Source organism: Ursus americanus, chromosome 6 (assembly GCF_024610735.1).
Source record: "Ursus americanus isolate L20-20 chromosome 6, mUrsAme1.1.p, whole genome shotgun sequence".
Taxonomy (NCBI): Eukaryota; Metazoa; Chordata; class Mammalia; order Carnivora; family Ursidae; genus Ursus; species Ursus americanus.
Window position 1 is genome coordinate 33,358,384 of NC_142132.1, and position 12,015 is coordinate 33,370,398.

Below are 12,015 nucleotides of genomic sequence, written 5' to 3' on the forward strand. Positions count from 1 at the left end.
ATTAGAGGCCCTGAGGTCAAAGCCATTAACACGTATCTGTGTGCCTGTGTGCATGTGCACACACACTCTCTCACACACACACAACCTATGAAAAGCCTTCATCTATTTTTTTTTAAAGTGGGCTAAGCCTTTATCCAAAATGAAAAAGACCAAGGTCTTTATATCTAGAGATTCATGTATTCCTCAATAATTCACCAGTGAAACAGAGACCAGTACTTTTCCTAGTATCTGTGGATTTAAGATGTTTGTTTTTTTTTAAAGATTTTATTTATTTGACAGAGATAGAGACAGCCAGCGAGAGAGGGAACACAAGCAGGGGGAGTGGGAGAGGAAGAAGCAGGCTCACAGCGGAGGAGCCCGATATGGGGGCTGATCCCATAACGCTGGGATCACGCCCTGAGCCGAAGGCAGACGCTTAACCGCTGTGCCACCCAGGCGCCTCAGATTTAAGATGTTAAACTCTAAGGAGTGGATAACCTCATTTAGATATTTATACAGAATGTATGGAAAAGGACATTCTAGATCTATTTTTGGGTACTTCAACTCTTTCCGATTGCCTGATGCTTTGGAAATATTCTGTATTTTGATAGTGATGTAAAAGATTTCTGAGATACCTTTATAAAAACCTAAGAGGACATTTTGATCTTTTCCTCTATGCATTTGCATTTATAAGGAACCTCTACTGGGGGGTCCAATACGTAACAGTTGTTTAGTGAGCATAAAACAAAAGCACACATACAGATTTAGAACATCTGCTTCACACCAAGAGTGGCCAATGCTCTTCCAACTAAGAAGCAATTTCTCTTGAAGTTATACAAAGTCTATTATAGGACAAAAGATTCCGTGCAGGGGCGCCTGGGTGGCACAGCGGTTAAGCGCCTGCCTTCGGCTCAGGGCGTGATCCCGGCGTTATGGGATCGAGCCCCACATCAGGCTCCTCCGCTAGGAGCCTGCTTCTTCCTCTCCCACTCCCCCTGCTTGTGTTCCCTCTCTCGCTGGCTGTCTCTATCTCTGTCGAATAAATAAATAAAATCTTAAAAAAAAAAAAAAGATTCCGTGCAGCTTTTAGAGGAGGCTACATTTGCAATTCCAAATGGATACCTTCCTGACTTCTCCAGTCAGGTAGCTATAGCAACATTGTGATTACATAGGCAAGTTAATAAAAAGTATCCACTTCATTCATGCACAGACCCTACCTTGTATTCTTAATCTATACAACTTTTTATTTAAATTAGGTCTACTTCTTATACTTTCCCACAGTACCCTATACTTTTTGTAGAATTTAACAATTTATAGGCATATTTAATAGTGCAATTATTTAATGATTGTCTCCCCCTGGGCTTAAACCCCAAGACGGTGACAACCTTTCCTGTTTTGTTTACCACTATATTGCTAAATACCAAACACATAGTGGATAAGAAGGAATTAATTAATGTATGACTCCAAAGCCCCACTTTTGTTTGCCTTAAATTTTACTGCCTCCCAATCTTAAACTAGGATGCATCTTGGAAATTATCAATTCCATATCCCATATTTTATAGGAAAAATTGAGGCCTCTCGATTGTTGAATGGTTTCAAAGCCACTTGCCCAAAGCACAGGCAGAGCCAGCACTGGAACCATGGTCTCAACTTCCTGACTTATGTTCAGACCATCTTAAGACTAATTTGAAAGAATTTTTTAAAAAGTTTACATAAATGGCACTTGGCTGGTTCAGTCAGTGGGGTGTGTGTCTCTTGATCCCGGAGTTGAGTTTGAGCTGGATGTAGAGATTACTTAAAAAATAAAATAAAATCTTTAACAAAAAAGCTCTATATAAATTAATATGATTCTACATTCCTGAACTCAGACATTTTATCAAGTTTGACCAAGTATGGGTTAAAAAAAAAGGATCCGGGGCGCCTGGGTAGCGCAGTCGTTAAGCGTCTGCCTTTGGCTCAGGGCGTGATCCCGGCGTTCCCGGATCGAGTCCCATATCGGGCTCCTCCGCTGGGAGCCTGCTTCTTCCTCTCCCACTCCCCTGCTGTGTTCCCCTCTCTTGCTGGCTGTCTCTCTGTCACATAAATAAATAAAATCTTTAAAAAAAAAAAAAGGATCCAAAGAAAAATGATCAAAAGGGTATTAAAAATAATCCCCTAAGAATATATTAAAGAAACTTTAACTCTTTAGCTCAGAGCAGGTAAGATTTAAACGGTTATTTAAACATAGTCATCAAATATGTGAAGAATTTTTATAAATGATCTGTTATGTCTGTATCAAGATCTTAAATGATCTTGAGTTGAAGTATAGTGTATTGGTTGGCCTTAACTTTTTGACAACAAAGGCAGAACTCTAATAAAAGAGACAAATGTAAATTATAGAGACTTCCTGATTAGTTACTTTGCTCATTTTTCAACAAGTATGCTCTGAACATAGCATTCTTTTTTTTTTTGTTTTTTTTTTTGTTTTTTTTTTTTGTTTTTTTATTTTTTTTTTTATTTTTATTAATAATGATTTTTTATTATATTATGTTAGTCACCATATAGTACATCCCCGGTTTTCGATGTAAAGCTCGATGATTCATTAGTTGTGTATAACACCCAGTGCACCATGCAATATGTGCCCTCCTTACTACCCATCACCGGTCTATCCCATTCCCCCACCCCCCTCCCCTCTGTAGCCCTCAGTTTGTTTCTCATAGTCCATAGTCTCTCATGTTTCATTCCCCCTTCTGATTACCCCCCCTTTCTTTATCCCTTTCTTCCCCTACTGATCATTCTAGTTCTTATTGAACATAGCATTCTGCAAGGTGCCTACAATTACAAATTCTATGTTGAATTTAACTATCTATCCTGGATGTTAAATCTCTTCTCTTCTCTCTCTGCTCCCCTTCCCTTTCCTCTCTCTCCTTCTCCCTCTTCTCTTCCTTTTCACACCTGCCCCTAATCCCCAAATCATGAGATGCATTCTCTAGCTCTCTTTCACTGGATGATTCTAACCATCTTAATATACCCAACTGTATCTTTACTTAATAATTTTGTGTATTTTCTCTTCCAAAATGTCTGCAATCCATCCTCTTCTCTTCATTACCACTGCCCAAAGTCAAGCTCTTTTTATCCTTCACAAAAAAAGTTCTATAGTTTCTTACCAGGTCTGCCTACTTGCAGTATCTCATTTCAGTTCAATTTCCACATGACACAGAGCTAACTTTCTATGACAGATTTTATCATATCATAGTCCTGATTAAAAAGTTTCAGTGCCTCTCTATTGCTTATTAAATAAAGTCCAAGCATTCAGGAGTCTAACTTTTTCCAGATGTATCTTGCAATGCTTTCATCATGCATCTTGTAGTCTAGCTACACAAGACTGTTTGAAGAGTCCTTAGCATTCTCTCACCATAGTGCTTTTGTCTATGCCATTCCCTCTGCTCAGAATGCCCTTCCCTTTTTTTTTTTTTTAAAGATTTTATTTATTTGACAGAGAGAGACACAGCGAGAGAGGGAACACAAGCAGGGGGAATGGGAGAGGGAGAAGCAGGCTTCCCGCTGAGCAGGGAGCCCGATGCGGGGCATGATCCCAGGACCCTGGGATCATGACCTGAGCCAAAGGCAGACGCTTAACAACTGAGCCACCCAGGCACACCCCTTTCCCTGCTTTTGATGAAATCTTACTCATCCCTTAAGACTCAGCTCAAATTTCACCTCTGTAATAGTCAATCTCCTCAACCCCACGGAATGAAGAATTGCTCCCTCTCTACTACAAGTAATACATACTTATATAAAGAATTGTTATTAAAAAAAGAACTGTTATGTTCTATTATAGTTATTTACATGTCTGCCTCTTCCCAACCAGATTATGAGATCTTTGAAGCTTGATTCATCCTGGATTTTTCAGTATATACCAGGTAATAGGTTCTTATTAAACATTTAAATAAACGAATCTTCCTATGAATCAGTTGGCTTTATATGGGAAAAAAAGTCAGTTGCAGACTGAAATTTTAACTCAAGCCAATTTAACTCACAAGTATGTGTGTCACAAGGAATATCAGCAAAAATTATTTAAGAAGACAAGTAAGCACACAGATGGATCAGTGCTAATTCTTTCCCCACCAGAACAACAGAACAAACAAAAACTAAAAGCACATGGTTGAACGATGACAAAAACGAAATTATTTCCATCTTCCCATCTTCCCAACTTCAGTGAGATGTCCTTTTTGTTTCTACCTGTAGACTGACACTCCAAGGCCTAGGAAATATATGTATAATGTTTTCACAAAGTAATGATGATGGAAAAAATTAACATTCTGCTTTCTGATCAAACCCAATTAAAGGAAAATCTAACTTAAGATAAAGGCCATTCTTTTTTTTAAGATTTTATTTGAGAGAGACAGAGAAGGGATGGGGAACACAAACAGGGGAAGGGTTGAGAGAGAGGGACAGGCAGACTCCCCACTGAGCAGGGAGCCCCACAGCTAAATCCCAGGACCGGGAGATCATGACCTGAGCCGAAGGCAGAAGCTTAACTGACTGAGCCACCCAGGTGCCCCATATAAAGGCCATTCTTGTTGCTTATATTTCATGCTCACTTCCAATTGCTTAAATTCTTTGACTTAAGCCCTTCTTAACTAGCTCAGGATCTCTGATGGTTCATGGTCTCTAATCCCTGCTCCCTGACTTCCTTGGACTCTGCATCTCTTGCTAGTACAACACAGACTATAAGATTTTATGTTAATCTCAAGAACCAGTCACAGTCTTTTAAGTAATGATTTCTGAGTCTCTTGAAGAGAAAGTAATTATTATGAGCCAATATGCCTTTATGAAGAATCAGAGTAGTATCATTTTCTTCCTTTAAAGGATAGACTGATTGATAAGAAAAATCCAATGGTCATTATTACCCCTCTATGCCAGCAAAGCATCTGACAAATTTGCTCATTACTTTGAAAAAAACCATGAGTTAGACTCAATTAGGGAATTAGTAACTGGTTGAAAAAAACTCTTAAGATACCCATACAATTCTGAATAATGGATCTAAGTCAATATGAAGGGAAGGCCCATATAATGTGGTATTCAAACTTTACTGTGCATCAAAATCACCTAGGGGGTCTGGTACCCAGAGTTCCCAATTCGGCAGGTGGGACCCAAGAATTCACATTTCTAACAAGTTCCCAGGTCCTCATCTGGGGATTAGGTTTTAGAACCACTGATGTACTGTATCTCATGATATAGATTTAAGGTTTTGTTCAACATTTTGCTAGTAACCTTGTTATATAAAAAGCATGATTACAAATCTGCAGATGATATTAAATTTTGATATAAAAAGACCTCAATAGGTTAGTTGTGAAACAAATCTTAAAATTTAATAGGGGTAACTTTATTTTTTTATTTTTTATTTTTTTTTAAAGATTTTATTTATTTATTTGACAGAGATAGAGACAGCCAGCGAGAGAGGGAACACAAGCAGGGGGAGTGGGAGAGGAAGAGCAGGCTCCCAGCAGAGGAGCCTGATGTGGGGCTCGATCCCATAACGCCAGGATCACGCCCTGAGCCGAAGGCAGGCGCTTAACCGCTGTGCCACCCAGGTGCCCCAATAGGGGTAACTTTAAAATCCCAAAACAAAAACCAACCACATAAGTATAGGATAAGAAAAACAGAGCTTAACAATCACACACACACACACACACACACACACACACACACACACACAGATAGAGAAAGAGATATACACAAGTTTTAGAAGACTACAGCTTCAATGATTCGAGAGTATACTCTGGCAACCAAAAAAGGTAATAATAGTTTGGGCTTTAGTATTAGAGTACAGACTATGGAATAATATATTTGATAGTCCAACTGCAGATTACACTGATTCCCCCCACACCTGGCCATCTCTGTAGTCAACTTTGGGTATCAGACATTAAACAGAAGGTAGTCAAACCAGTTTATTCAAAGAAGAGCTTTGGATCTAAAATCATATCACATGAGAACAGTAAGAGGAATTGTTGATGTCTGGCCTTCAGAAGATGTGAAAGTATGTAAGAGCAGTTTTCATATAATTAGCTTGTGTGAGGATCTGTATTTTCTCTGTATGACCCTAAGCAGAACTGCCACATACAGACGGCATCAGACTGCTTATTATATCTGGGTGTCCAGCTGAGGAGAGGAAAGGGGAGCAAGGGAAGCACTGACATCTAGACCACATTTCATTTGATAAGCCATGTGCCCTGGAGGGGGTTGAGTCAGGCTGGAAAAAAGGTAAACTTTTTCTAATTCATATAAAACAGAAAACTCTGGAGGACTTTTTCCTTTTAGCAGGGATACCATTTCTAATTTGCACAAAGGCAGTGGTAACTGTAGCCAAGGCAGAACTAGTTCCATTAAGTTTAGAGAAAGTGATTTCACCTCACTGGAAGAAATTGATAGAGTGATACATTATATGGAAACACAGTTTGTGCAGAGTACTTAGTCCTCCAAACTGGATGTTCAAGGACTAGCTAGACAACTACTTGGCAGGGTTATTTAGAAAGGATTTCAAGATAGAGGAGTATGTGTGTGTTTATTACCAGGTAAGTGGTGAAACTCAATGATCTTTTAGCTTTTATGGTTCTACATCTGAATTACCTATCTTCTCCATATCCCAATTGACTCCTACAGTATCCAGATCCCTTCTCTTCACAAATTTATGATGCATTTTAGCCTTCCTCCTACCTAGCCAAATTTCTCTTCTCCCTTCCCTGCCCCTATATGTATAAAGCATACACACTGCATTAATACTGAAAATAAAGTTCGTATTTTTTAAAAACTGCTTTTTGGGGCACCTGGCTGGCTCAGTTGCTACAGCATATGACTCTTGATCTCCAAGTTGTGGGTTAGGGACCCACACTGGGTGTAGGGATTATTTAAAAATAAAATCTTAAATTAAAAAAAAAAGAAAAAAAACCTGCTTTCTTCCAGATTTAAAAAACAAAAATACAACTTAAAATAAGATGAAAACTTAATTCTCTTAACATATTCATTAGAGAAAAAGCTAAGTTTCATTTTTAAGTGATTTATGAATCGGTCACTAAATTCCTGACTGGGGGCAGAGAGTTCTTTTGCACCAGAAAGGGGGTGGGATAAACATGGGAAATGTAATGTTGGTTTGTATTTGTTCAGTAAGTACTAAATGCATGATGCTATATTAAGTAAGTAATGATTAAGTAATACATGATAAGTATTAAGGAGCAGAGCCAACCATAGGCATAATCTTAAAGGAAGCTGAATTATCTTCTGTGGTTTGTCTTTGAGTCCTGGTCTCTCCCCCTTTCCATATCTATAGTACTTGAACCTCGGCCCCCCATTAGACTGGGGTTTACCCTTCTTGAACTTAAACCTAGATTTCTGAGTTTGGGCTCATACTTAGGACCCTTTCTTGGTCTCTTCCAAGAGAATAGTGCTTTAAGAAAACATCAGCATTTTAAAAGGAGCCTTCAGTAATTCCACCCAAACAAGTCAACTAAAGGTACAAACTATCTTATGGAAAAATGGTACACAGAGAGACAAAGATTTTGGGGTTTATGTGACTTTCTGTAAGTACAGCTAGGCTAGCCTTTCATGGAGGGGGGAAGAGAACAGACAGAAGATCTAGGTACCTAAAGTTGCCTAGCCAAACAGTAACTTCCATTTTTGAACAAAAAACCTGAGAAGACACACCCAAATGCCAATAGAGGGTTCAACCACCTGATTATTTTGCATACACATTAAAGATGTAATAATACAAAATACCTCAAGCAATATTTATGTAAGATGTTTACATATGTAATGTCATACTGGAATGATCTTAATAAGACAACCTTTACAGAACTTTCAAAAAAATCAGTTTCAAACTATTTGTAGAATGGAATAACAATTATTTTGAGCTTAGAAACTTGTAAAAAAAAAAGTATTTTTTGATAAATATTTAAGATACAAAACAAATACCGTTTTATTCTGAGACAGATACATAATAAAGGTTTTCTTTTTTCTTTTATTTTCTTACCAAACTAGTGAATAAATGTTTTTTTTTTTTTAATAATGATTTTTTATTATATTATGTTAGTCACCATACAGTACATCCCCGGTTTTCGATGTAAGGCTCGATGATTCATTAGTTGTGTAAATAAATGTTTTCTAACTAGAGAAAATAGAAATGCTTCCTAGGAAAAGAAAATAAATCTACCTCTTCCCTAAGGAAAAACTTCATTTTCCTTTGTAAATAAGCATTTCTTTTTTTTTGAAGGAAATAGGTAAGTTTTAAAAAATTTCAGACTTATTTTTTTGTGCGGTAAACAACTGATCTTGACCAAACAGCTTACATAATTATTCTCTTTAATATTAATTGTTTTTCCTAGCAGAATGCCTTATACACAGTGGGCAGACAAATATTTGATATTTGTTGAAAAAAATCAGTCTTGCTTCAGTTGCAAAATATATTATTGCAAAATTTGCCTCAGAAAGACATTTTATAATCCTTCTTGTGCCCCACTGATTTTCAATTTATCAACAGTGGCACCTGACTGAATTGTCAACCAGGGATTTTCATCATTTAATTGGAATACCATTCACTTGAAAGCAATGTTTGAAGACTGCTCCGTATATTTACGTTCTATATTTAAAGAGTTATAATTTAAGGGTGATAAAACCCACATCCAGAAGTATATATTACAAAGCTAATAAACAAATAGCATATCCAGTTTTGAAGCAGACTGGCTAATGTCAACATGAGATTACAGAATCTGCTCGCATCTTACCTAAAGAAAACAGTGAAAAACAATAGCAAAGGTAAAGGCTTAAGAAATCTGGGGGGAATGAGAACCAAAAATTCAGAATATAAAAGAAGCTTCATTTGGAATGCAGGGCCCTAAGATTATCCCTGCGGCAAATACCTAAAAAGCTACCTATCCAGAAAGAATGACAAACTTAGAATGATTTCATTCACTGATGACCAATGTTAAGAGTGTCCTGGCAAGAATGACCAGAAAAAGGAATAAGAAGAAAAATGAATCATCTTTTCAATTATCCCAGTCTGTATTGCCACTTCAGTGCTTCTAGAGCTCTAAGGCCCCTAAATTGAAGCTGAGATATTTTTATCTTCATGGAAAGAAGTTGCTTCAAAGGCTGCTGAAAATTTCCGATTCAGGCCTTTTCCCTCTCTTCCTGAACCACTCTTTTATATACCATTTTTTCCATATAATTTAAATATCGATTCCTAGAAATACATGAGATTTAACCAATAAGGTACTTACATTCACACTGTATGACATCTAAGTTAAATTGCTGAACGGCTCCCATGCTTATCTGTTTTAACTCACTGTCCAATAGCATCTGCATTAAGGATGTTGACAGGTGCTGGCAGGCTGACATGCAAGCAGTCTGGGCAACTTTCCCCTGTTTAAAACAAATATTAAAACCAAAATATAAATAAACAAATAAGCAAACACAGAAGTACACCATAAGTTATCAGAAAAATTATATACCTGACATTCTTGTTGTTGCCATTTTGGGGTACAACAGTGATTACTGGCCTTTCTATTTCTGTATTCTAAGCAGCTATGCCTTCTAGCATAAGAATTAAAATTAATATTCTTGTTTACTTGTCCTTCTCAGGACATAAATGTCATTAACATTCTAAATGAACCCAGGATAATTAAAAGACAAGTAAAAAACCCATGATTTATTATGTTAGATCTCTTGAAATGTCTCAAGTATTTTTAAAAATGCACATTAAAATATGGCATTTATGACATAAAATAATTATACTGACAGAACATTTTATTCATGTAATGCTCTTTAAGTTCTGCTTTATATAATTAGCCAAGCCAGAATAAAGGAAGTTAATAAACACTATAATTTATTTTTACTTAAACTGTACTTAAAATTAAAAATATACTTTGAGTCATAAGTCCTTCTAATCAGAACATCAGTTTGTAACATAGCTTCAATTAGCTGGGGGGCTTACCTACCAATATGATTTCAAAATCATCTACAGATCTATATTAGTTTTTAAATTTAGAAATACGTGGTTAAATAAATTACGAATACTTGTGGTGTTCTTTCACTACATATATTATTGTAAAATATTTTCTACTATAATAAGCTCCTAAAAACTACATAAATTTTCAGTGATAGCCTTAAGGCTATATTTTCTTAAAAATGATAAAAATCAGTAAGTTTTAATGTTTAACCTCTAGATTACAAAGCTGAATCCCATTACAGTGTCACTTTTAGTATAAATTGTTTCTTTAAACAGATTTTGTATCCCAATTAAAAGTTTAAAATATTATGAAGACTCTTTCATGTATAGTTTTCCAGTGTAATACTGCTCCTAGTATTGCTCTCTTCAACCACGATCATGTGATTTGGTGATGGATTGACTCCTGTGATAGATTCAAAGATCTATGAAAATGGTCAGAAATAATGACTTGGAAAATGTGTCATGGTTTGCCTCATTTGCATTAATAAATATTTACTCATTGCTATCAGATAATTATGTTTTTTACTACTTTCACAAAGGCCAATAAAGCTACAAAATCATGAAAAGAAATCTCCTAAACATAAATGTTTCACTAAATTGGTACAGGAATGTTTACAGAGTTGATCTGTTAGAAAAGAACATAAATATATTTTTAAGATGATTAGAACATTTGTTCATTAAACTACACATTTAAAACCAGACTAGAAACTAAGCAGCTTTTATGAATAAGTCTTTAGTATTTAGACACTATGCAGGGAAAAACCGTATCTGAAATAGAATCTCAATTTCTTAATCAAAAACTTTAGAGATAAAAGCCAGTGCAAACAATATATTTGACAGATACTGATGAACTGCCAAAAAAGAATGTAACAAACAATGCAAAACCCAGCATGCTTCAAGATCTCTCAAACCCAAGAGGAATTAGTCTGGGAGACATGCAGCTCCATTCCACAAGCACCATAATATCAATATGAATGGGAGGGGGACAAAAATGTAGAAAAGGGAGAAATCAATGGCATGTAATTTAATTACAATGTAATAGGCTTGAGAATACTTAATGGAAATGTGATTTTGACCTAATGGAACAACTACTGCATTTTAGTTTCATGTACTTCTCCATCCAGTCAGCTCCATGTCCTACTTACGTTGCCCCTATAATATACTAACTGCAAAAGAGATTAATAAATTGCCCCCTAAAATTACTTTTATATTCATTTTGTAAGTAAACACACTGCACAATGTAAGTGGTATAATTTTAAGGTGACCTTTAAAATTCAACATGGGTTCAGATGTTACAAATGACTACATAACAGTAGTACTGGAGTCAAAAATGATGGTAAGAGTACAGAAATACAGGCTATTCCATAAACTTGGTAGAAATAGGTAATGAACACACACACGTGAATTTAGCTTTTTGTTTAAACAACATATGTAATAATAAAACCCTAATACCAAATTTCTTCTGATTATGCATATTAAGTACAGGCTTATTGTTCTCAAAGATATAAGATTAAAATACTTATAAAATATTTTATAAATCTTCAAATGAAATAAATTCTTTCTATAGCCCAAAACTAAAGTTAGTATCAAAGGTTTGGATTCTTTAAATATTTAAAAAGTTATATTCTATAAGATAATATAGTTTTTAACATGCTTACTTCCTAACTATAAAATGTGCACAAATATCCTTAAGTCCATCTATTACTTAGAGAGAAAATGTTTAACATTCCAAATATTTGCACACCCAAAAAATACCTTGGGCAATTCATTTCTGATGCCTATGACCCTTGGTATACTTTGGTATAACCAAAAGACCCCTTTCTGAACATCATTATTACTAATACTGTGGACAATCTTAATATTATCATTTTCTAGAACACAATTAATCTAAGTATGTTTGCAATTATCTTTAAAACTAGACTTTTTCATTAGAAATTTTGTTTTTTAACAAACAAAACCAAAATAATTAATAAATTTCAAACACCTAGAAATTTCTGCAGCCCTCATCTGAAAAATTGCAACTATTATTAACATTTTCTTTCTCTTTAACACAA

The 12,015-nt window shown here is 35.6% G+C and overlaps 1 protein-coding gene across 5 annotated transcripts in view; it reads right to left on the reverse strand.

The window, feature by feature from the left end:
- Positions 1–12,015, reverse strand: part of EXOC6 (exocyst complex component 6) — a 225,975-nt gene that overhangs the window by 43,884 nt on the left and 170,076 nt on the right. For all 5 annotated transcript variants that reach the window (XM_045810010.2, XM_045810009.2, XM_087862902.1 and 2 more), the window contains exon 19: positions 9,234–9,375. In XM_045810010.2, the coding sequence (XP_045665966.2) occupies positions 9,234–9,375 (142 nt within the window). The remainder of the gene's footprint in view (positions 1–9,233; positions 9,376–12,015) is intronic.